The 26524-nt window shown below is 37.9% G+C and overlaps 2 protein-coding genes across 3 annotated transcripts; both read left to right on the top strand.

The window, feature by feature from the left end:
• The first annotated feature begins 3606 nt into the window (after window positions 1-3606).
• nfil3 (nuclear factor, interleukin 3 regulated) lies at window positions 3607-9018 on the top strand. Of its 2 annotated transcripts, none has more exons than XM_085414711.1 (2): window positions 3607-3788; window positions 5912-9018. In XM_085414711.1, exon 2 carries the CDS (start codon window positions 6000-6002, stop codon window positions 7365-7367), a length of 1368 nt encoding a protein of 455 aa, XP_085270837.1. In that variant the 5' UTR covers window positions 3607-3788; window positions 5912-5999; the 3' UTR covers window positions 7368-9018. The 2 variants fall into 2 exon arrangements, with proteins under 2 accessions (XP_085270837.1, XP_085270836.1); XM_085414710.1 differs by having other exon boundaries at window positions 3607-3800.
• A 5523-nt stretch (window positions 9019-14541) lies between these two features.
• On the top strand, window positions 14542-21142 carry auh (AU RNA binding protein/enoyl-CoA hydratase). Its single transcript, XM_085414709.1, has 10 exons — window positions 14542-14815; window positions 15430-15497; window positions 16179-16266; window positions 16565-16651; window positions 16974-17066; window positions 17689-17745; window positions 18015-18202; window positions 18953-19003; window positions 19183-19230; window positions 19648-21142. Exons 1-10 carry the CDS (start codon window positions 14587-14589, stop codon window positions 19723-19725), a joined length of 987 nt encoding a protein of 328 aa, XP_085270835.1. The 5' UTR covers window positions 14542-14586; the 3' UTR covers window positions 19726-21142.
• The last annotated feature ends 5382 nt before the right edge of the window (window positions 21143-26524 follow it).

Here is a 26524-nt window from a genome sequence, read left to right as displayed (position 1 = left end):
TGGGGGCTGAAAAAAATGTAATGCGTATCTGCGTAATACATTTTGATCAATAAACTTTCCCTATTTAAACATGCACTATGGTGGCCTTTCTTTGCTCATAACTCCTTGATGTTGGTAAATACAATAAGTGAGCAATATATATAATATACATATGATAATGCACAGCACATTATGGAGTATGCCCCTGCTGTGAAGTCCTGCCTCCGTCTACTTGTCGTTTAATCACTGGACAGCTGGACAGGTTCATACAAAATATTAGATTAGGCCAATTGTCCTATACATATTTTTGACCTAGGGGTGGGATTGATTGTGAACTGGAAAGGGAAAATGCTTAGGAAGCTGAGTACGGCTGCATCGTCACTGATTTGTAGAATCATTTTGATTCGATACAGGATCCGATTCAATTTGATTGGAATCTGGAAAGTTTTGCCTCAGTCAGAAATATTACAAGTCTGATCATTTAACAGTATATATCCATAATTTCGTATCTATTAAAAGAAAGCTGACACATGTGAGACTTAATTAGAGATGTAAACAGAGAGTTATGAAACCTGCAGCTGCAGAAGCCAGCGGGAAAAAAAAGAGGCAAACACAGCGCGGACCCGCCGACACATCAAAATCTGACTCTGACGCGTCGGGTCCGCGCTCTGTGTTCACGTTTGTATGCAGAATCCGTAAACCTGCTCCCAGTTACTGTTTTAGCTGCATGGTGTTTGACGACATGTTGTGAGGTTTAACCTGAGATGCTGGCGTTTCAGGCATAATAACGTTAATTTACAAATCGACACGGGATTTTAATGAATCAATATCACTTTATTCAATTTAGCATGGATTGTAATCAGAAAGGCGATAATCAAAACCCACCCCTAATCAAGAACTTGCAAAGTAAAAACATGATCAATGTAAGGTAGCCCTTTTGTTATTTACAGTTAACAAGAGGATTAGTGTTACTGTGCGCTGGCTGAGTCTGTTTCTTTTCTTAGAAATAGTTTCTCCTGTCCTGAAGAAAATCCACTTGCATGGAACAGAAGAGGCTGTGGAGTGCAGGAACTACACTGCAAGTTGGTAGATATGCAGGTATTCCTGGGTCCTGCAGACTATCACCTAAAAACAATAAACAAAATGATTTTCTAAACTGTGTAGCAATGTCATGTACGTATAGTGTCAAATACATTTTTGTAGTCTTCATCAGCTTTATGCTGTAATGATATTTACATTATGAAAACATGATTTTGGACATTTCAAGTTTTTCACTTCGGCAGATAAAATGAATTGAGCAAAATCAACTCAAAATATTCCCACACGCCAGAACGTCCTCTCTTCCTCGCTGGCTCCATATCTGTCAGTGGAATGATCACCTCGTCGCTATCTGTCACCATCAACACACTCCACGAATCCCGTGGATGATTCACTTCCTTATATCTGTTTGAATCAGGTACCGAAGCAGTTACGTGCGTAATGAAGCTTCGGACGTCACTGGTCACGTGACTTTTGCCAAACGAAGCAAGCCTCGACACAGTGCTTCTGAACCAGTGTGTTGTTTTTTTCGACACACGCTCCGGAGCGTCAGCTTCAAGCGGGCCATCACTACTTTCCACCTCCGAGTGTCTGCACATTGGGTCCTTCTACTTCCACTCCTGCCTGCACACAGCCTTAACCTGACACAAGTAGTGCTGACATGGGCCGCAAGTGGCCCCCGAGCCGTGAGTTTGAGACCCATGGTTTACCTACTGTCACTGCAGTGATATTAGCGTTTTTGTTTTGAAAGGTTACTAGTGGATGCTGGCAACAATCTTGTAGGAGAACAATACAATCTGTTATAAGGCCTTCATTGGAAAATTGTGTATTTAGAATGTAATACCAACATTTGAAGATAACATAGTATTTGGGTAAAAGTTACTGAATAGTATTGGAATAAAGTGTGAAAATTGAAGGATTAAAATATCCAAGAGCTCAAATTACTTCACCAAAGCATGTTTCAATCATATTTTATCAACACAAATTGCACAGGTTTATTGAATATGAATAACTTCACCTCAGTTGTTTAAGCTCCTGCCAAAGCAAAACATCTGTGTGCAACCAGTGTCCACTATTGAATTAAGTAAACCCAACATGTTCTTTTTCAGTGCATAATCACATTTAGTGAAATAAACTATTAAACCATAATTACATATTAGGATTTAGCCAAGTGTTAGAATGTAATGCAGAGAAGTATTTCTAGTAGGCTTTTTTTCATATGCCTGTTTTCATTTTATTTTCTAATTTTTAAAGAAGGCTTTAGAAAGGTCAAAATAAATCTTCTGTAAGGGAGTATCAGCTATTCTAGTATTTATTTTACCAATGCACGGGTGCATTAATACAACATATGTATTTCATAAAGGGCGAACACAAATGTCCAAAGAGACTTCCTGGCAGCTGCCATTTTAAGTATAACCTCTGGTACGGGCACGTTCAGTTTGCAGCAGCTATACAACAGTGGCCTCTAGAGGTGTTTACACACTACGACCAAATCAGACAATGCAACACAACACGCAGGTCGCCCCAATGAATTGATTAAGCTGGTAGCAGTGACTTGTTAACTTATCATTTATCAAACATATCTCCCATGAATGATGTGAAATAAATATGAGGCATAACATTTACGTCACAAGTTAGAAGTTGCAATCAGTTTTCAGGAAAGTGAGTTTAATAAGAGTATAGGTAAAATAATGCAGTAATTTTTTAGATTTTATAATCCCTTTATAAATCATGTTGGCTACAGCCTATTTAGCAGTGCAACAAGAGCATCAGACAAAAAAATAGAATATGTATAGTGACAGTCAGGTCTTGGCAGCTGATCATGGCATCTGGTACAAGACTCCAACCCCCCCCCCAAAAAAAAAAAAAAAAAACCCACTCCGTCTGGACTGACGTGTATGTATACTTACAACCAAACAGCTGAAATTAACTGTATTAACCCCGGTTATCTTTTTTCACGTATTTACTACTATTTCCTTTTTGGAAATAGACTTTTTAAAATCACTTTTAATTTTATTTCAAAATGAAATATACAGTATTAAAATTAAAATGTAATTTGTTAATAAGACATATATTCAGCAGTGGAAATAAAATTAAAACAGACTTATACCTACATTAAAAGACAACAGAACATCAAGGAATGGCCTAAGTCTGTTAATGCAACAGTGCGTAAACAGTGTGAATTATGTAGTAGCTAAATTTGACTATAAATATAAACCAATGTGACAACCTTAAACGTTAGACGCACGGAGCTTCTACAGCTTCTTGTGCTGTTTTAGAAGTGTACGCCCCATTTGCAACATTGTTGGGAGTAAATGTGCATATTTATGCCATGGTAAAAGTAGTATAAGCAATAAATACATCGGAAATATTTTGTTTTCGTAATATGAGGACAAATCCGAGCACGGTCTGCGAGCCGATTGTCGCAAATGCTTCACTCCTACTGTGAATGACGACAGACATTCTTAAATAAGATTTGAGCTCTGGTGAAGCCAAGAGTCATTGGCTAAAGTTAGAAAATGCTGCATGCCGATTGGATGCAGTAGCTGTCATTTAATTTCACGCTGCCAATGCACTCAACCACTGACCTACTAACACAGATCCATGAGTCACTAGCCACCTTGAAAGGAAAAAGCCAAGGGAGGAGAGCAAAGTACTTTATAACTTGTAGGATTTTCTTGACAATCATTTCCTTATTAGCTGATGGAAAACCTATGCTGCTTCTGTGTGCATCATACGCGGTGGAAAACCAAACCAATCCCCACAAGCAGGTGATAGAAAAGGTACAGTTTTGATTTGCGGTTAATATTAAATGTCTGGGATTAACATTAAGCGTTGTACAGGTTTGTAGAGGATGGTGCCTGATCACACGCCCAGAAATCACAGGGGCGTTTAGCTAGCTTATATTTCAGTCAGCTGGCTACCTTCTGTGTGTCCTCGCACAAAACCTATTTTAAATGTAATAACAGCCTCGGTAGTTTCCAAGTTAAAAGTGCGACAAAGCTCACGTTCGAGTGTGTGCTTTTTAAAAAAATATATAGTTATAACCGGTATAATAGATGTTTAATTTTATTCAGGCACACGGGCCTACCAGTAGCAGTGATTCATAGATTACAACACTGTGTTGAAACACAAGAATGTGATGTGGCTTGTAGAAACATTATCAAAGCACTGTGGCTTCTGTCGATGTGTGGACAACAGAATGGGTCAGTCCACGTCGGGACAGCAAAGTAACGCTTTCTTCTCTGTAATGTTGTAACAGTTTACTTTTCAGGGCGTAGATGGACCTCGCGCTTCAGCCGCCAATGTCATGAGTAACGAAGACAATGATGTCATGTACAGAGTTGAATGCCCACATTGTCTTAGTAAAGTCTGTTACATACAGTGTTAGCTACCTAACACATGTGGACAATTTTAGAGCTATTTTACTTGGACGCAGAGCTGAGCAATCACTGGTCCGTATTGTTATTGCCACACAGGCAAACATTGCATAATGTCTGCACCAATAGAAATTGCTGGCACTCGGGATGGCAGGAGCGGGGCTTATTGTATAATACCGACACAATGAAGGAATCTGGGGCAACAGGACGCATTGACGGCCCGGTGCTGGAACGCCGAGTCGATCGCTCTGTACTGCTTGTCGCGACTGAACCAGCAGCAAACACTCGGTCAGCACCCACCCTCCAAGTGTCGCACGTTGCGATAACATCGCCACCGTTTTTAATCATGTATGATCCAAATTTAGGCACGATGTTTTGTTGCCTCGTTAAAAAAAAGACAAAAGGACGCGTTCGTCAACGCCAGCTGGGGTTTGCACATCGGCACCATAAAATCTGTAGTAGACTGCGTAAGGGGTTCAAGTAAATGAAAAGAGAAATATTTCTCCTGTATTTCAAATGGATTTGTCGGGGATACAGCGCCTTCTTGCTTCTAAAAAGTGGGAGACCAAATTGTAACACACAAAGTTAGTGTCTGAAAGTTACCAGACTATAATGTATACACAAGTCTGTGACCTATTAGTCATGTCTCTCTCTTCCTAAATGTAGACCCAAGTCAAGGACAAAACGAGGGCACAGAGTCAAGAAGAAACATTTGAGGAAACTGTATCACACCCTAAACATAAATTTTTCTAATTAAAAATCTTTCTGCTCCTCTTCTAAATACCACTGTTTGCTGCAGTGAGTGTGAAAGACTAGTTCAAAAGAAATTATTCAGGTTACAGGCTTCGTGTTTCTCATTTTTTGTGATATCATGCCTTTATGTCTATTTTCATCATTTTGAATAAAAAAGTTTGTTTACTTCAATTTCCTAAGCTTGGCATGTGCAAAAGAACTGCTACTTTAAATTTTAATCAAGGTAAATCATGGGGAAGCACCAATTTATTGGCCAGGCATTGGAACTGACTGATATACCTTGTTGACTGGTATCAGGCTATTGGTAAATAAGATGACATTCACCAATGACATCTTTAAATATTTATCTGTTACACAGCATGAATTTTGAAATCTGTTGAAGGAATCCAGTTTCTGAAAGTTAAATGATTATATGTTTTCTTCATGTTTTTTTTTTGTACTTTAATGAAGATTTCTTTGTTTCTCTGACACAAAGTAGGAAATGGTAATAGCAAAACTAAAAAGTAATTACCTTGATATTAACTCTCCCTATTAACCACATTTTACTCTTCTACAAATGTATTTTCAGAAATATACTGGACTCATAATTGCAGCCTTAATGTTTTATGTGTAGAGCACAAAAATCTGAATAAGCTTTAAGTGGATGATAATATACAATCTTTGATCAGCACAAGTAAATATTAAAGTATCATGGTAACTTGTTTGACATTGTTTCAACTAAACTCTGACGAAAAACATTTCTGTTGTGTCTTATTCCACAGATTTCTTCAACTCAAGCGGATTAATTCCATGTGACAGTTAATTTTGCTCGATACAAGCATTATGGTATACAGTTGAAGATCTTTTAGCATGCTGACAGTAGCAAACAGTAATAATATGCAATCAATAAAGCAAGAAGTGGACTCCAATCAGTCCTACAGTGGAGAGGATGCCCTGTGCCTGGCTGTGGCTTTACAAGGGACCAACAGAGACCTCCTGAGCCACAAAATCTCTGCACTTCCTTTCAAGGCTAAATCTGCTTGTCGTAGGAAAAGGGAGTTTATCCCAGAGGAAAAAAAAGACACCCTGTACTGGGAGAGGCGTCGTAAAAACAACGAAGCAGCCAAGCGTTCAAGGGAGAAGCGACGCATAAATGATATGGTGCTAGAGAACAAATTGGTAGCACTTGGCGAGGAAAATGCCTCCCTCAAGGCTGAGCTGCTGTCATTGAAGTTGAAGTTTGGATTGGTGAGCTCGACAGCATATGCCCAAGAAGTCCAACGGTTATCCAGCTCCGCCGCTCTTAACCTCCACCAAATGTTTATTCCACCCAATGCTAGCCAAGGTTTTACCAGCAAAGAAAAGGAGCCTATTCACCTGCGCAGCAGCTGCATATCAGTCATCAGGCATTCACCTCATATGCCCAAGACATTTACCGCAACTCAGGGTAGCTTTACTGTCTGCAGGAATGCAGAGGTCAAGCAGGAACCGGGAGAGAATGGCAGCTATAGACAAGAGCAAGGTAGTCCCTATGAACTCTACAAACCTGGCATAGCCAGCCCTTTGTCTGGAGTCTACACTCAGTCTGCATCATTCATGCAGATCATGAGGTCATCTAGTAACTCACCCAGGAGCTCGGATGATGGTGCAGTTAGCAAATCATCTGATGGTGAGGATGAGCAGCAGGTCCCCAAAGGGTTGATGCCATCTGTAGTAGACCCAAGAAGCATCATTGTCTCCACACATAAAGTGCCAGATGGTAGTTCTTCAGCTTTACCCCATAAACTGCGGATTAAATCCAGAACCGTCCAAATCAAAGTGGAGGCAATCGACCCCGAATACGAATCCTCTGGAAAGTCCTCTTCTCCTGTCAGTATTTCAGAGGGAGAATGCTACCAGGCCACAAAAAGCACTTTTGGTTGCACACAGGCTTCTCACTGCCCTTTGTCAGTACAGGTCACCAACATGCAAGACTGGAGCCAGCAGTCTGAGCAATGGCATGTAAGCCACGCAATGACACTGCAGGGTGGGTGCACGAATAATGATGAGTCCTCAAGCCCCGTGTCAAACAAAACCATTGTGGATGTAAAAGACTCTTCCTATGCACACTTGCATGCAGAAGACTGGTATGTAAAACAGAGCTTTGGCACCCTGTCTCCCAGAGCAGTCGCTTCCAAAAGAGAACAGGTACCTGGAATAGATTCTACCAAAAGCGTCGCTGATCATCATGAGACATGAGTTTCTCTGAATGACAATTGTATGCTTAGCATTATATTTGCTGTTTCACTGTGTGGACATTTGGGTTAAACAATGTTTTCTTTTGGTAAATTTTCAAATAAATGAGTTTGAATAAAATACTAGAGTCACAAATAATAGTTTTTGTGTATCCAGGCTATTTTCCAGTGAAGGTTGAGGAGAAATGGAATTACCCACATTGTCATATGATAAATTTAGTATAATATTCCTGTTCCTCTTACAAAGGCTATTTCACTTAATAATGCCAGTTCATTGTACTTTGGCTTTTTCCAATCCAAACTTACTGTTAATGAAACCAACACTTTATGGCATTGTTTGTGTTAAATTACATCATTAACAGATGGGTTTTATGTCATTTAACAAAGCAGGAAGCTATTTAATGTGAAGTGAACAGTGGAGAAGACTGGAATGTTGAAGTGGTAATTGGAACTAGTCTATGTAGCAGCAGAGTGGCGAAAACTGATAAAGGTTAAACTGTACGTGACAAATTATTCAGCATCATGTCCCTCCACGTTTTGCAAAGTAAAATAGGATCACATGCATAAGTAGCCTAAGTAAGGATTTTCTGGGTACTTTGAGAATTTGCTATAGACTGTTATTGTGTAAAACATTGTGAGTGAAAGGTTTTTTTTGGTTTGTTTGTTTTCAAGAGTCCAAACTGTTCATGATTGCTATCATAGAGCGTTGCCTATTGATATGTACCTGCTGTTGTTGAGCGCTGCTTTTTTCTTTTTTTTCTTTTATTTTGTGGCGCTGAAAAAAGGTTCCAGTTGTTAACAGCAGCCCTCCCCCCTGCTGTCAAATTTGTGGCCAGGAGCAGCCTGGCCATTATTTGCCTTGAAGCTGAAATTCTTCATGTTTTAAGTCATATTATTGGTTTGTATGTTTGTGTAGTGCCAGATTACTTTTCTTTTAACAACTTCCTTAAAGTGAATGAAAGTTTTATACTTCTTTTCAGAATTATTTTGAGGAATTGGTTTGAAAGTTACAGATTGTTAAGAGAGCATTTGTGTTCAGCCTTGTTCTTTTGGTAATGTAAAGCCTGCTTATTGACATTAAACATTCATTTAACAGCACCTGGAGGCTTAAACATTTAGTCAATAACATTGTCACAAACTTCCACCAGTGGGCTGAAACACAGCCACATCCCTACTGGAGTTTAAGAAAAGAATGATATAGATTTTGACTCAAACTTTAGTACAACTTTTAAATAGGCTCTGCTTCACTCACTGTTTCACTGTTTGCCAAACTTTGTTTTGCTTTTTCATTATTTTGTTGATTACTTTAACTTTCCAGGCTGCTGGTTAAAGCGAGATTGTGAGTGACATTTGCTGGAGAATTGTAAATTTCCTTAACCTTGACAGGACTGTAGTTGGATTTTACAAAGCTTTGAAATATTTTGAATTACACAATGCTCAGTTTATGGAAGAAAGGATCTCAACCCTAAAGTTTCTGTTACTATGTAGAATCCAGAGCCATCAGTAATCATCATCATCATATATGCCTTGTTTGCTGTTTGTAGCAAATTGGGGTGGTCACATATTACTATGTGACTTTCTATATAGTTAATATAAATGAGCAAGTTAAATCAAACATAGCTGGTATCATGTCAAATAATTCACTTAATTTCAATTCAATTTCAATTTTATTTCTATAGCACATTTAAAAGTCACAAGTACAACAAAGTGCTTCACAAACGAACCATACTTGCAATTTACAACAGGAGAAAACAGTTAACAAAGAATAAAATTATAAAATAATAATATAAGAACAGGCATGAAACAGGGAAAATTAAGCTAAGTAGTTTGAAAAGCGAGCTTAAATAGATGGGTTTTTAACCGAGATTTAAAAGATTGGATAGTTTCCGACACACGGACATCAACCGGTAGGCTGTTCCAGAGTTTTGGTGCAGCGAAAGCAAAGGCCCGATCCCCCTTCGTCTTTAATCGAGACATTGGTTGCATTAGAAGCCCCTGATTAGAGGATCTGAGTGCCCTTGTAGGGATATATAGATTAAGAAGGTCAATCAAATAACTGGGTGCCAAGTTATTTAAGATTTTAAAAGTATATAAAAGAATTTTAAAAACAATACGGTATTTGACAGGAAGCCAGTGGAGGTCAGCTAGAATGGGAGTAATATGATCCTGTCTTCTAGCGCCGCTTAAAAGGCGTGCTGCGGCATTCTGGACTAATTGTAGGCGTTGAATAAGAGAGAGTTGGAGGCCTAAGTAAAGAGAATTACAGTAGTCCAGTCTAGAGGTTATAAAAGCATGTATGAGCCTTTCAAGGTCTTTAGGTCAAATACATTGTATGTGCATATTATGCCATAGTTGGAAATATACCAACAATGATAATCATAACTCATTTTTTCCAGCAGCCTCAAGCTTTATTGTAATGTGAGCTTTTATTCACAATAAATGTCCTGTCATTAAATATATGCTTTCTTTCTTTCTTTTTCTTTCCTGAAGCTAATACTAAATGTGATATTTGTGATTGAAAATTATATTTTGGCTATATTTTCAGCTATGTCCCTTTTCTTTTATAGTATTAGGTCAATCATTAAGCAGTCATGTTGCCATAAGTCAGATCTCCCAGCATCCAAGTGGCTTTCAGTTTTTATTTTTACTCAGTGAGGAAAGACTTTCTAGTTCTTTTCACGTAATATGGCTGGATTAGGAAACACACTAGAAAATAATGCTACAGTAGCAAATTCATTTAGATGTAAAACCAACCTCTTCAGTTGTGTTAAGAATGCCTAAAATCCATCAATCCATTTGTTTTATGACAGAACAGCAAAGAGAAAAATTCTCCAAAAGTTGTTGATTCAAGCTGAAACTGTGTGGATAGCATACTGCCATTGGGAATAGAGAACACTCACCAAAAGAAATGGGTTAGTCATGTTTGTAAATCATCATACAATTAAAAACAGTACAGTTAAAATAATCTGAGTTAGGATTTAGCATTTGCTTTTGTTTGTTACTGGTTTAGAGAAATCACTGCAATAAGAAACATAATTGTTACAGCTTTAATGTGTAATTTTATATAAACACTACTCTATATAAACACAAAATACGTTTTCAACTTAAGGGACTCTTAAAGTAGAATTTTCAGTTCTGAGTTTAGCTTTCCAATGAGTTCAAGAACAAGTGTAACTTCACCTACTTTTTCTCCTGGTCTCTCATTTTCCTCCTTAGACACTGGTGATCTAATCAAACATAAGAACTGTCAAAGAGATTAAGATCCCCCCATCTTTATCCAAAATATAAATAACAGTACTTAACATCCAGTCTTTTCATCAATAAAGGGATACAGAGTTTTAAAACAGGGTTTATCTGAATGCAGTTTTGCTAATAGTTAATTATGCTTAATTCTAATCATATTATATCCAACTACAAGTTTAATTAATATCCATCGGGGGCATTCACCAGGGCATACCCGGAACACCACACCCAGGAGGCATCCTAGTTAGATGCCCAAACCACCTCCACTAGCTCCTTTCGATGTGGAGGAGCAGCAGCTCTACTCTGAGCCCCTCCTGGATAGCCAAACTCCTCACCCTATCTCTAACAGGACATATTAGCTGCATTTAACCTTCAGTTACTCTTTATATAGTTAGGTAGGAGTCAGACCATGTTTCTTTTTAGCTGAAAAACATTACACCAGGTAACCTGCAGTGTTGAAAACGTGTTTTCCGACAATGTTTGCTACCCTACAATCCGTCCTGCTCTGTAGTAAATTCAGCGACATTTGACCGTCCTGTTGCTCCCATTGAAATGTATACAGCCTATTTAAAATCTAAAACTTTAAATTGTCTGCAGCCTGCTGTTGTTACCACTGTCCTGTTTGACATGGATACTAACTAGCTAACTGACTGAATGCCCATTAACCTTAGAACACCTGTTTTGTGTGTGTGTGTGTGTGTGTGTGTGTGTGTGTGTGTGTGTGTGTGTACAGAGAGACAGCCAGGTTCATAATAGATATAAGGAAGTTTTTTTTTCAAAAAAAGGACCCACATTCAGGTAAAAGTGTAAAATCAAATGATCCGTCAATCAAGAATAATGTTGGATCAGTGTTTCAATGTTTATATCTCTTATTAGATGTTCATGTGGTTTGGTTATTTGCCTTTTGGTTGAAAATACACTGAGAGAGGACTTTTTGTTAGTGATCTTAATAGAATTTTTTTCATATTAATGTAATTTTTCATCTAATTGAATACAATCTATTTGTGTATGATTGCCAGCCCAAAGAGGGAGAGAGGAAAGAGGGGAACGTGAGGAGAAAGTACAAGGTCAGGAAGAACCAGGTAAGAAAACAGACAGGGAACAGTGACAGGCACAACAGAAACTGTTAAACTGGCAAAGAGAAAAAAAATCTGATTTTACTCACAATCTGGAAGTTGTGTCCTCCCTATATTAAAGCTGCTATACAGAATCTGCAAAACAAACTGGGTTGAAACATTTTTGACCCTCTTTAACAACATTCCAACATAACATTATAATTGATTGGGGAGATTAAAATTAATGATATATTTTTATGTGGTTCAGCCACAACTCTACTAAAACCTCAGCCAGTAATAGGTAGGCCAATTTTTGGACCGTCCAATTGTCTGTATGACTGCCACAGTAGGTACATCACATTATCAGAAAGTGCCAAACAGCCCTGGTGGAGTGAGGAGCTGTAAAGAGAAGCAGATGCTCTGTTTCTAAAAATGTTTTAAGCTTGTTTCAAAGATTCTGTACAGCAGCTTTAAATGTTTTCCAAAAGCACACATACACTTAACTTATCAGTGTTTCTCAAACTTTTTACAGTGTGGACCACCTGATAAAATGTCAAGCTCTCCCAAGTACCACTATGAAAGCATGAAAGTCATAAATCTTACAACACAAAATTATTATTATTAAATTAGTAAAATTAGTATCTGCAATAAAGCTTTTTTCATACATTGTATACATTCAACCACGGGCAAAGTTGCCTCCATTTCTATAGTTTTTATTAATATTTTGTAATAATTAATTCTGTTTTGGGAGTGTTTTTTATGTATCTGTATTATATTAAACACACACATTAAAAGTGAATCTCTATCCAAAAAATGCACTCAGTTTACTTTTTACTCACTATGAGCATCATTCATTATTCTCCTCCAGTAATTAAGGTTAGGATATGTACTTTTTCTATTCCAATCCATTCTTCTTTTGCAGCATTTAAATAACCTTTATCAGATTTGATGGTTTTGTTACAGACTTTTCAAAAAAGTGTTTTGCTTTTCTTTCACAAATGTGGGATTAAATTGTGTTAAAATGCCACAGCACCAATTCGCCTGTTGATCTCCAACTTCCTTCCCCCCTCACTCGTGAACCTATCTATATCACGTTATATCACGTTATCCAAGCCAAAATCGATTTTAATCAATAAATCGATAATCAAAACCCACCTCTAATGGGAACCACCACTCCGGTCTGCCAATCCAGAGGTACTGCCCCTGATCTCCCATGCAACATTGCAGTAGCTTGTCAACCAAGACAGCCCTGCAACATCCAGAGTCTTCATGAATTCAGGGCAAACCTTTTAACCAGAAAGCCAGTTCTAGACTTTCCTGGATTGGGGGTATGGGCTTGAATCCACAGAATACGAAAAGTTTAGCATGCAACTTTTCATTCCCCCTTCCACTTAGAGTTATTTGGCCAGCTGTACCATAATGTTAATATTTAATATTAAATAACATCAAGTGTGAACAGCAGAAAATGTTGCCAATTTAAAAACCAAACAAAAACAAAAGTCTAAATAAATATTCCACTTATATATTAGATTCCTCCACATCTTCTGCACTTTTTTTTAATCAACATCTGTAAATCTTAGTACAGGGAAGGAGGCAGTGAGATCAGCAGCAGATCTCAACTTCCAGTCTGAAAGTTAATAAATATGTCAAAAGGAATTAGCTGGTGTAAGTTAGCTATGTGTTCTACGGAACTGTGAAAAATAGATTCCTAAATTTTGGTTGATGCAGTAAATGATGGGGAGATTTCATCCCCACTGTGAATTAAATGTATTGTAGAAGCAGGGGTGTCTGGACTGGGGGGGGTAATCCCTGAATGATAATTTGAAGCTGGGGGTCAACATAAAAGGTACTATTTCAATCTGTGAGAATCATAGAATTCAATGCAGTACACATACTGCAACTACCACAGCCATGGCAATCAGGGGCGTAATTTCCAGGGGGGTTAGAGGGGTTATGACCCCCCCCCCCCCCGATAATCAAACCCAACCAATATCACCCCCCCAATAAAATTATGAATTATCTTGTGTAAATAGCCTTTTTTTTTCTTTACTCATTTAACTTATTACGAGCAAAATAGTTGCATGTTAAATCATCTGGAAATGTACCCAGATTTATTTATTTATTTAGACAGAGGACACAAGTTACAAATGATTTGCTTTCCTGCTTTTGGCAATATCTCTAAAATGAGAAGCATTCTGTCTCAGAGGGGTGATGAAAAACTACTTCATGCATTTTTTAATTTCTAGCCAGGACTATTGTAATTCATTATTATCAGGTTGTTCTAAACCCTCCCTGAACAGCCTTAAGTTGATCCAAAATGCTGTAGCGAGAGATTCCCAGCCAGCCGTGGCAGATGCTGCAAATCCCTGAGCCTGGTTCTACTGGAGACTTCTTCCTTAAAAGGGAGTTTTTCCTTCCCACTGTCACCAAATGCTTGCTTAAGGGCCAGGTCTTTCTTGGAGATGAGATTTAAATCTCAATGACACTTTTTACTTAGATAAATAAAGGATACGAAGAATAAAGAGGGGGATGTCTGACTGCTGGAGTTTTCTCTGTGTTATTGTAATGTCTTTTGCCTTGCAAAATAAAGCACCTTCAGCCAACTGCTGTTATCTTCCTCTATAAATAAAACTAAATTGAACTTTTATTGTGTATATAAACAGGGAATCGTATGAATCAAATCTAATTGTCACGTTCAAAAAGTGAGTAATTATTTTCATCATATTTACTATTGGGTTTTAAAATTAGTGATATATTTTGCACCACATTTATAAATTAAGACAACGCGCGACACGAGTAAAATAAAATTAAGAATTAAATTCAATATTTTTATTTTTCTGCCATGCAGACCGCAAATAAGTCATGTGATCTCATCACGTGACTGGGTTCAAAGTTGAAAGTCAAACAGCATTACAGCTCCTCGGTATGGCGGTCTTGGTAGGTTGCAGATCCTTTTGGCAATCTTTTCGCGTACAGGCAGCGCATCGACAAAGTGCGTGTAGGCTAGCCGCTGCCTTCTTCTCCAGACGGTATGTTCTGTCTAACAGAGTCGTGCTTTGTCCTCGCCTGAACGGCCACGGTGCTGTTACGCGATACTACAGCTCCGACTCAAAGGATGACCTGCGCGTTAGATACCTAGACGGAGAAGACAGCGGTAAGTTCTTGTCACAGCCTGCATTACCTGGAATGCGAGTTTGTCAGGAGAAAGCTGGTGTTATTGTCGAAACGGAATTCCAAAAAAGTCAAAGTAAAAGGTGGCACTCACATCACTGTGTAACATGATGTCATCCTAGACCGTAACAAAACACCAGAAAAGGTTCAAATTCATTTAATGCAGGTACATTTCCAAAAAAGAATTTGATAATCCCTTACCTTTAAGGCGAACAGAATGCAGTTTTGAGATTGTTTACTGGTAATGTTTAATAATTATGAGGAATTTCAAGTTAGTCGAATTTTCTCGAAAAGCTAGTGATATATATATATATATATATATATATATATATATATATATATACTCTCTGACCATCTCGGCTATTCTTATATTTATCTTCTTTTTCAATTATATATTTATTTTGTTTATTGATTTCATTGTATGCTTAAAGTATGGTTTTAACTGCTATCTCTGTTTTATTATTGGAAAGCACTTTTGTCAACTTTGTTGTTTTTAAAAGTGCTATATAAATAAAGATGGATTGGATTGGATTCTGTTTTGGTGACATTAACGTGTGTGGCGTGGTCAGTCAGCAGGATGTCACATCTATCTTTCAGGTATTGTCGTCGTTGGAATAAATCGACCAAAAGCCAAAAATGCCATAAGCAAAAATCTTGTGAAAATGGTATGTATTGCTATGTGCCTTTTAGTCTATTTGTATTTTTTAAAATTATGGTTAGAACCAAGCAAACAATTCATAAGTTTCATCTAGAATTCTACTTGCCTGCACTACACATAGGCTTCTTTGTGCTTAGGTCATTCAGAGAGCTTGGCTACTTGAGTTATACATTATATGTAGTTATGGGTCATTATGGCTCAGGGGTGGCGATCTTTTTACATGTGTGAGTGAATTTAGTTTAAAAAGTTTTCAAGTGGTTAAAGATCTAAATGCCAGTCAATACTACAATTTCCTTTTCCACTCTTAATCTCCTCTAGTCACAACTTCTATAAACCAATTAACTTTCTTGATGAACAGTTTTAAAATTAAACGGCTTTAAGATCTGGAAGGAGTGCACACTTGTCTCTGTTCACCAATAACAGCTAACTATGACTAAGCTGTCCATGTTGTTTATGTCCTCATATAACTCAGTAACAGAAAAATAGACTTCTGCTCTTTAAATATCTGCTGAGCCTAAGCACTCAGTAGAAACTTAAGAGCTCAAAAGTATTTTACTAAACTTTTAATATTTCTTAAGTACTAGTTTATCCTGAACTGTGCTTCAAGTTATTTATTTTCAGTTGTCATAATTTATAAAATGTTGACAGACATTTTTTGTTGTTGTTGGAAAACTTTTTTGTCTTTCAGATGTTTGAAGCTGTGGAGGACATCAAGAAGAATAAAAAAGTGCGCAGTGTAATTTTATGCAGTTTGGTTCCTGGTATATTTTGTGCAGGTATACTGTCCTTGCTAATTGGGCTATTTTCTTTTTGAACCATAATTGGAATAATAATAATAACATTAAAAATGCTCTATGTTTTACTTGTCATTCTTCAGTTGTTGATAAATTCCCACATCACTATGATCCGGAATCTGAAATACCCATCTTGGGTCTTGTGAGCGAAATTCGGCTTTAAATTCAGAAACGGTAGCAGATGCCAAAACTGTGTGTGCTGGTAATGCACTCCTCTGCTGTATGCCTCAGGAAGCCACTTACCTCTGGCTGAACGCTTTTCCTTTGTGTCTATTGGCAGGTGCAGATCTGAAGGAGAGGGCCAAGATGCACCAGAGCGAAGTGGGACCATTTGTATCCAAAGCAAGAGCCCTCATTACAGAGCTAGGTAAAGTCTGAATCATGCAAAATGAATTCGTGAATTGTTTATTTATTGAGTTGGAAGTGCTTTAATGGTTGTTTGAGGTTCATGCCACACTTGCACAAATCTCTACTTAAACTGTTCACACAAATAATTTATGGACAAATCCTACATTCATCAATATTTATTTACCACAATTTGTAAGTAATGTGAATACATTTTGTTTGAACCAGTACTTTTCTTAAATTCAGTTCACTTTTTGTTATATATGGCAGTTCCCAATGATGGTCAGTCCTGTATAAATACAGTGTGCGTCTCCTTGATTGATAGAAGATCATTCTTTTCATAGGAAGCCTGCCAGTACCAACAATTGCTGCAATTGATGGTGCTGCCTTAGGAGGAGGTTTGGAAATGGCCCTTGCTTGTGACATCAGAATTTCATGTAAGACTCAGAGGACTTTACTTTGTGCCTGTGTTTACTAATATGACATTAGTAGCGCCCCATAGTAAACCTGAAAGGGCTACACTCCAAGGAATGTATGAAAATCAAATATATATTATGAAATGTGTTTGTAGTACATTTTATAACTTTTATAATCTTTGAGTGAGAACCTGAGTTATGGGATGCTGCTAACACGGATGCTAAACATGCAGTAGAACATATTTTAACCAACTTAAAAATCAGTTTAACTGTGGCTTGAATTTAAAGTTTACTTGGCACTTTAAGCTTTACTTTTATGAAGATCTGAAGCACTATTGGTCTCATTAAAAATAAAGATGTGAAAAAAAAATTAAATAAATGCTTTCTTAATCCGATGTGTTTGAGAAATTTTGCTGCACATTTTCCAAAGCCACTAAATGCTACTAAGAAAAGTAGTAATTCCACCTCAGGATTGACCACTTGTGATTGGTTAGTTTATGTCACTCTTAAAATACATTAATATGCTGAGATGGAACAGAGTTGCAGTTCTCACTGTTCTTCACTTTAGTGGTTTTAATGTTGTGTGTTAAGAGCGTACATCAGTAGTAGTGGTAGTAATAATTTTTCTCTTTAATCTTTCTAGCCAATACTGCCAAAATGGGACTAGTTGAGACTAAACTTGCAATTATTCCTGGAGCAGGTACAGCATGTTTTATTTCATTTCTTTGTAAATTTTGTAGTTTCATTTTATATTATGTTGTCTATAAAAATGTAGTGTGTAAACAGAGCACTTATTAGATTTAGAAACCTTGGGAAGATAACTTGGGGAATTGTTTCCACAACTTGTCCTATAGTTTCTCCACAAGGTGGTCATTTTTACATTGAATTTCTACTACAGATGGAGGGCAGTATCAGTGTATCAATGGGTGAGGCCATATTCTATCCAGGTTTCTCCTGTGCCCTGTGCAGGTGGTACACAACGTCTCCCTAGGGTGATTGGCGTCTCTCTTGCCAAGGAGCTCATCTTTGCTGCACGAGTGGTTGATGGAACACAGGCGCAACAAATGGGTCTTGTCAGTCATTCTGTGGAGCAGAATGACAGTGGAGATGCTGCCTACTTGAGGGCTCTGGAGCTTGCACGGGAGATTAACCCCCAGGTAAGAAGATCATGTAACTGATAAGCAGATCTTTGTATCAATAATTTCAAGACCCTATTTTTACAATGCACTCTTACCCAACTGGACACTACTCCTTCGAGGTCTGCTTGTTGCAAAATGTGAGCACTCCATTGCGACTGTTATTTTTAGCTCTCTGTCAAAATTGCTATTCTAAACACCTGAATATTCACACTTGAGTTGCATGCCAGATTTCACCCTCTCTGAAAACAGAATCTCTCAGCTTGACTTTGAGAAAGTGGAAAGTCTCAGTGATTCAAATTACAGATAGTGAGTGGTCTTTGTGCTGGTATGGAAAGTCTTCTATTTTATTAATGTAGTGAGAGCAGTTCAGTTCAAGCTGTTTCACCCATAGTTGTCCCCTAGAACTCTCATCATGTTGCAGTAGAGCTCTTACAATGTGACCTAGGGGATGAAATTATGGTGCACAACCCTATAAATTTGTAAGAAAACTACAACCCTGGTGCTGGTTGGGCTTCTGCTCAGTTGTACCTTCTTCAGGCTTTCTCCCTGAACACAGCAGTTTAGACGCGGTCAAAAAAGTGCTTGAGGTGTTTAGTGCCAAATTGAAAGGATACATTTTTGTTTCCTTTGATCGTTCATATTTTAAAAAATGAACATTTTGTGCAAAACAACCTGACTAAAAAAAAACAGCGAAACGTTTTCTCATATTAACCATTTCAACCATGGCATATAAAACTTATATACATTTTTGATTTTTTGACTCCACAGGGCCCAATTGCAATAAGGATGGCAAAGTTGGCAATTAACCAGGGGATAGAGGTAAGTGTGGTCAGTGGATGGGTGCCTTTACGGTTCTTTATTTTGTTGTAATTCTGTAATAAAATGTACATTTTCAAAACTTTACACCTTTTAAAGCTCTTCAGTTTAACTCTTTGCGGACAAAGATATTTTTTGGCTATATTGCAACCCTAACTGAGAATTCCCACATTCCCTTTCAGGTGGATTTATCTACAGGTCTGGCAATAGAAGAGGCTTGTTATTCCCAAGTGAGTAATGAAAAAGTGTGATTGTGCAGGTTGAAGATTGTTGGCATAAACGAAAGGTAGAATGTGAGGGTCAGGAAAACCTTATGTTATTCATCTCAATTATATAAAGTAGAAGAGGCTAGAGGCTATACTGCCCACCTCTGACAGAGATGTCTCTTTATTTGTTTTTACAACCAGCCAGTTTATTTCTTGCAGTAAACTGAGCAGTTTGCAATGTTACAGAGTTTTAGGGACATTTGTACCTGGAGATCTGTGCATTTAAAAAAACAACAACAACAAAAAAAAAACCTGTCTAACCAATAGGGTATTGTGAAACCATTGGGGGGGGGGGGTAATTTGTGTCTTGTGTATATACAAGAACACAGAAGTGGCCACGGTGCATGGTTTTTACTACTCACATGCTTTTGGTGTTTTAAGGTGATACCAACTAAAGACCGTTTGGAAGGCTTGGCTGCTTTCAAGGAGAAGAGGCAGCCTCATTTCAAAGGGGAATGAAGTCATCGTTCCAGAATCGATCAGTTCTGCCTTCAGCTCTGCTACTGTTCACTGCTTCCAACATAAATTACGGGTCAGACTGAACTCGCCAATACATTAGCCCATACAGTACCCATAGGATAGTTGACAGCTGGACCTTAGGGGTTATTGTGGGCTGATGTTTCAGGCTAAAGCACTTTCTGACTTTGTCGATTCAATTCACTTTTATTTATATAGTGACAGTTTATGACAGCAGTCACCGCAAGGCGCTTTAAATTGTAAGGTAAAGACTTTACAACTAACCACATTAAGATTTGGAGAAACAAAGCAAACTAACCTAGCTAAGTTAAATGTGTCCTGCTGTGTTCATGTCTGCATAACAGTTTTTGATTCACTTTACCAAAATGAAGTGAATGAAGATAGTTTGAGGCCCCCAAAGGAAGAAATCAATGTGCTAGTAACAAAAAATCCTTCAGATCAACTGGTTGAAAATCATTGTTATTTTTCTACAAGTCAGTTTTTGGTGCCAAATTAATCTGATTAATTAAAAAAAAAAAAGATCTGAGCAAGTTGATTACTGCTCAGAGCTTGATACGTTTCCACATTTGTTTCATAGCAAACATAACCTAAACTATTTTGTTTACGTGTCATCTTTACTTTCTGTCCAATTTTGTTACTTAAGACAACATCATATTAAAGTTGTTTTTGTTTTGTTTTTTTTAATACAAACCTTCTTTAAACACATGAGGGGTGCTTAAAGCTTACACTGTCTGAAACGATCTGAAATCGGCTTGTCTCCCTTTACAGTAACTTTGTTCTGCTTGGCTATCCCTTGAACAGGACAACAGTGGGTTGTGCTTCTCTGCTGAAAGCCAGAGCCACACCTGAGATAACGATATTATGGATATCAGTTCTGACATCATACAAAGCTAAGAGTAGAGCAAAACGCCTCAAACCTATAGTTTTTAGTCTAAAGCCAGATCTTTTGGCTTATATTGATTAAAATAATGGGATACCTGCTGTGATTATTTGTAACTGGCCATGTTCATTACGACTGTCCATCATTAATTTAAGAAGTGAATATGACAGAAAAGGAAAAGCAGAGTAAGTCCCAGGGAGACTGTAGAAGCAGCATGTTGAATGTGAATTTAAATGCATCGCAGAGCTCACTACGAACTCCAAGTCACTTAATTATTTTTAACGTATACTACATTGAAAGATGAGTGGTTTTTCTTGCAGTATACATCTGTCCATAGTACTGCTGGAAAGGTCAAAAGCGTGGGATTTGACTCTACACACATCACAAGTCTGTTCGGTTTTTAGTGTATCTGCAGAAATTGAATACATTTTCAGTTTGACTTGAGAAATGTGAACTACACTTAAAACTTTTTTTTAATTATATTCTGAAATAAAAAATAAAAAAGGCTTATCAGTGTAACTTGTGTTACTGTGGTTTTTTTTTATATAAATGATATTCATTTTAAACGTGCATTAACACAGAATTTTGTTAATCATCAACTTTTTGGCTGCTACCTTCAGGAGTTGTCACAGCGCGTGATTTGCTCTCATCTCACCTTATCCCTAGTATCCTTCCTTGTTACGCCATCCCTCTGCATACCCGCTGTCACCACATCCATGAATCTTCTCTGTGAGCCCGCCCTCCGCTTGAGCTGTCATATTGATATACTCGCTTTAAATTTTGTAGGCTCTTTACCTTCTAATACAGTGGCGTTAGGCAACTGGGAAAAAAAAGGAATTGTCCTGTCCATCTTGATCGCTCACAGTGAGTGTCATTTTAAACTCTTGCCTCAAACTCTATCTTCAGACTTTGGGTCAGTACCACCATCCCCACACCATACATCATAGCAGGTGTCCCTCCCATCTTGTAAATCTCCCTTTCACGCTTGCTGCTATCCTTCTGTTGCAAATCATCCCTACTGTTACTACAGATCAGAGTGGTGCTTATAAACACCTTAGACAATGGAGACTCCTGCCTGAGTTCATCTGTCAGCCTGTCCAACACCTTTGCAAATAAGAAGGGGTGATGATGTAATGTAATACCACCTCCACCCTGAACACTTATGTCACTCCAACCACACACCTCACCACTCTTTCACTGCTGTCCTCATACAAATTTCTCTGCTACTACTGATTTTCTAATGCACCACTGCAGTTCCTCTCTTGGCACCCTATCATATACTTTCTCCAGATCAATGACACTACAACTCTTTCTGACCTTCTCTATACTTCTCTATCAACACACTCCACCTTTCTTCTTAACATAGCTTCAACAATGCTTTCCCAAATCTTCATGCTATGGCTCATCAATTGTATAACTCTGACCATCACTAGATCTGCTTTCTGGACCTCTCCTATATGGTTTCAGTTTGTGAAATAGTATTTCTTTCTTGATTTCTATTTTTTTTGTGACATTTTATACTTACCTGTTTCAGTTTCTCAAACAAATTTTAATTTTAAACAGATAATTTAAGTTAATATAATGCAGATTTTAAATTGCCAACCAACCCAAATAACTGGTTCTGCAATCCTGCTAAGCAAGAACTGCAATCAAATATTTGCAATACCTGGCAATGTGACTTTCACAGTGCTGTTGGGGAATTGTGGCAGTCTTCTTTATTAATTTTCTTTTGTTTGGTGCTGTGCTTCAGATCACTGTCCTGCTAAATAAACCAAGTTCACTTGAGTTAGAGGGCATAAACTGCTGGCCAGACATTCTTTCAGGATTTTCTGGTAGAGAGGACGATTCATGGGACAGTCACTGCAAGTCATCCAGGTCCCATAGCAGCAAAGCATAGACCATCAAACAACCACCACCATGTTTGACCATTGGTGTGATGTTCTTCTTATGAAATACTGTTAGTATTACATGAGATGTAATAGAACACAAACCCTCCAAAAAGTTCAGCTTTTGTCTCATCAGTCCACAGGATATTTCCCCAAAAGTATTGGGTATTTTGAAGATGTTTTTGCAGTAGTTGTGCCTTAAAACTCTCCCATGAATGCCATTTCTACCCAGTTTCTTACTTTTGAATCATGAACACGGACCTTATCCTGAGGCCTGCAGTTCTTAAGATGTTGTTCTTTATTCTTTTGTGACCTCCTGGATGAGTCATTGATTACTCTTGAATTTTGGTAGGTCAGCCACTTGAAGGTTCACCACTGTTCCAAGAATTCTTGATTTGTCCATAATGATCTCACCTTAGTTCATTGGATTCCAAAGATTTAGAAAGGTTTTGTAAACTTTTCCAGTCTTATAGATGTCATTGACTTTGTATCTAATCTGTTCATACCATAATCTAAAGAAACTAATGATGTGTTACTTTGAGATGGTGTCAGTGAGTGTGGCTGGCCATCATCTGTAACCTGTTCTCTTTATGGCCACTCAGTCTACATCTGTTTTCCTGTCTTCTCATTTATGACCACCAACTTCTCCTAAATATTTTAGTCACTGTTGAAGAGTAGTCCCAACTGGTCCCAGGATATCAGCAATTTTGTATTGAACTTGTACTAGCAACCATACCTGTGTGTATTTGCCGCAGTCCAGCTTGCCTTTCTTTCTGCAACAAATACAGAAGATGGGTAAAACACTGTGTCATTATGCCCTGGAAGTCCCTGAAACCTAGTTATCAATGGATCCCACCTGTGACTACGCATCTCATTGTCCAGCCTTTACAGTGTTATGTGCAATCTCGTGGTTGTTGGTCTTGTCCCTTAGGGTTGAAGTCAGGGTTGGCTCGGGTCTCTAGCATGGGAGAGGGTGTCTATTCTGGGTGTCGAGTGGTTCTTGGGCGCCTGGGGTCCTGTGGCCCTGATTTCAGCTCCCACAAAGATGGCTGGCCTGTGGTTCTCTGGTGCTCTTGCCCTTTGGCTGTGAGGGCTCCATCTAGGGCCTCCCTTCTTCTAATGCTGGGGTGGGCATGCAGCTTTTATCAATATGTATGGCCTGGGGTCTTCAGTACTCTGGGGGTGCTGTGGATGGCCCGGGTCTTTTTTCTGTCTGCATCTGGCCTCACATGTTGGTCAAGTTACTTGAAAAAGTAATTAGTTACTAATTACTTCTCCAAGAAATTAATCCCATTACTTTACTGATTACTCATTTTCAAAAGTAATTAGTTACTGTATTACTTCGTTACTTTTTTAAAACATGATACACAACCTGAATAAGTTATAAAGCAAAAGCCCTTTCAGGCCAGTTCTATTTTTTCTGCATAACCCATAGGCTAATTATGTTTAAGGTTGAAGCATTAGTTAATGGCAGGACTTCTTTGAGCAGTTTTGTAGGAATGGGGGTCTAAAAGACACATTGATGGTTTGGAGGAAGTAATTATTGAAGTTAACCCAGAAAGATCAGTTGGAGAAAAAAGACTAAATTAATATCAATGATGAATAGTAAGATGTTCTAGCCTAAGAAGGCTTTCTTATAAAGCAAAATACTATTTCTCCAGGCTATTTCCCTGGCTGCATGAGTATCATTTGCACCACTTACTGGACTATAACTGGAGAGCTTTCTCTAACAAACAGATTGAGCTTCTCTACCAGAACAAATACAGGAAATCTGGCATGCATTATACAATATCTCTCTACAATGCAGCAGATAATCATCTTGACTCCCACTTTAACCTCTTTTTCCCTTTCTGATTTTGAAATATTTTGCTATGATGATAATCCTTATTATTACTACTATAGCAAGAGAATTTCCCAAATCTGGAATAAATGAAGTAGATCATATGTTAATTTCAGCTTTTAAAAAGTTCTGTATAATATAAATATACACAAGTGATTGTTCATGGTGGGTCTTCCGTTGACAGATGAGTAAAGGTGTACTAATACACTAATATGGATGCATTAATAGCTAAACGTTCACATACGGGGAATAGACATTTTTGTACTGGATTCAACAGAGATGATGCTTGTGGTTTGCACACTGCTGAGAAAAAGACATCTCAGTTTAGTTAACTTCTGCTCTGTTTTATGAAAATACTTGTGCTATTTAGGAGCAATAAGTGGGCCTTGTGTTATGGATTCATCACTCCAGCAGACATCAATTATAACACTCAGTTGCAAACTTTTCAACATAGGAGTATGTTGTACCACAGAACACCACCACATCCAGAGTGAAGACTGAGTGAAGACTTTTAGGACAGAGAGTTTTGGCACTGAACTCACAGCTTTTTCCTCTTTTCAGATCATCAAACAAAATTAAATATTAGACAAAGATAACACAAGTAAATTAAAATGCAGTTTATAAATACATATGCCACAAGACCAGCCCCCAAAATACTCCTGCTCAGAAGAGGGGTTGCAAAACTGACACTGTGCCTCTTTAGCAAATCCAAGTAGCTTTTTAAAAAAAGAAGGCTTTGCACTACTGCAGGTGTTAGTAAATCTGGCCCTAAATCTTTGTTTAAAAAACAAAACAAAACATTGCACACTGTAGTTTCAACATGGCGGCCATCTGGGATTGCATTGTTAAGGACTAGGTTAACCTTGTTAACCTTGCCCCCTTCCTGATTTCCTCTTTTTGTTGTCACACTTAAATATTTCAGATCATCAAACAAAATTAAATATTAGACAAAGATAACACAAGTAAATTAAAATGCAGTTTCTAAATGAAGGTGTTAAAAGGGGAAAAACACTTTTGAAAAACTGGAGAAAAAATTCCAACCCTACATGGCCCTGTGTGAAAAAGTGATTGGCTCCTAAACCTAATAATTGGTTGGGCCACACTTAGCACCAACAATAGCAGTCAAGCATTTGTGATAATAGGCAGTGAGTCTTTTACAGCCCTGTGGATGATTTTTGTCCCACTCATCTTTGCAGAATTGTTTGAGCATGAACCATCTTTTATATGGTTAAAGGTTATGCCATAGCATCCCAGTTTGATTCACGTCAGGACTACAACTCATCAGTCCACATTTTCCCATCAAGATGTTTTCTGGCAACAGTGAGAAGAGCCTTTATATTCCTTTTCTTCAGCAGTGGTTTTTGACTTGGAACTCTGCATGCAGGCCATTTTTGCCCATCTCTGTCTTATGGTGGAGTCATGAACACTGACCTTAACTGAGGAAAGTGAGGGCTTCAGTTCTTTGGATGTTGTTCTGGAGTCTTTTGTGACCTCATGGATGAGTTGTCACTGCCCTTGCCATTTGTGTGGCAGTCACTTTTTCACACAGGACCATGCAGGTTTGGACTTTTACCTTTTAATAATAAAGTCCTCCATTTAGAAAATGCATTTTGTGTTTATTTGTGTTATCTTTGTCAATATTTAATTTGATCTGACACATTTAATTGTGGTAAACATACAAAAAAAAAATCAGGAAAGGGGCAAACATTTTTTCATCCCATTGTACATGGTGGTCTCGCTTTGCACAGCAGAATTTGTCATTTCCGGACCTGTAATCCACAATTATTGCTGTCTGTCATGAAGTGCAGGTAAATTAAAACAGAACAAAACCTCAACCGGAGAACCATATATGAAAATCAAAATGAAAATCAAAATACAAATGTTTTTATTTTTTCCACATTTTTAAAAAAATGTATCATATTTATCTTAACCTCAAGAACAATCTACACAATCAATACATTTTTCTAGTACAATGATGGTGATCATCGGGCTCAGTCTGGGGGCGACATCACTGCACTTGCAGCCATGTCTTTTTTTCTTTTGCATCCTGTGATTAGGATTTGTTGTTTAGGGTTAAGTTAGGCTGAAGGTAGACATGCATTGCTTATGATATAGAATAAGGGTAGTCATTTGTGCAAGGCTGTGAACAGACTGTTGAGGCCCTGGCCAGCAGTT

This window comes from Rhamphochromis longiceps, linkage group LG7 (genome assembly GCF_057381845.1).
Source record: "Rhamphochromis longiceps isolate RC_006_pf linkage group LG7, R_longiceps_female_GT1.1, whole genome shotgun sequence".
In the NCBI taxonomy this organism is placed as follows: domain Eukaryota; kingdom Metazoa; phylum Chordata; class Actinopteri; order Cichliformes; family Cichlidae; genus Rhamphochromis; species Rhamphochromis longiceps.
Note: the sequence above shows the minus strand (reverse complement) of the source record. Positions and strands in the feature narration are given on the sequence as shown.

What these genes read in the sequence shown, in the direction of transcription:
- nfil3 (XM_085414711.1), top strand. Translation starts at nt 6,000, where the DNA reads ATGCTGACAGTAGCAAACAGTAATAATATGCAATCAATAAAGCAAGAA.
- auh (XM_085414709.1), top strand. Translation starts at nt 14,587, where the DNA reads ATGGCGGTCTTGGTAGGTTGCAGATCCTTTTGGCAATCTTTTCGCGTA. An exon ending in TGCAATTATTCCTGGAGCAG is followed by an intron (nt 17,746 to 18,014) that starts GTACAGCATGTT and finishes TGCCCTGTGCAG; the next exon opens with GTGGTACACAACGTCTCCCT. An exon ending in CAATTAACCAGGGGATAGAG is followed by an intron (nt 19,004 to 19,182) that starts GTAAGTGTGGTC and finishes ATTCCCTTTCAG; the next exon opens with GTGGATTTATCTACAGGTCT.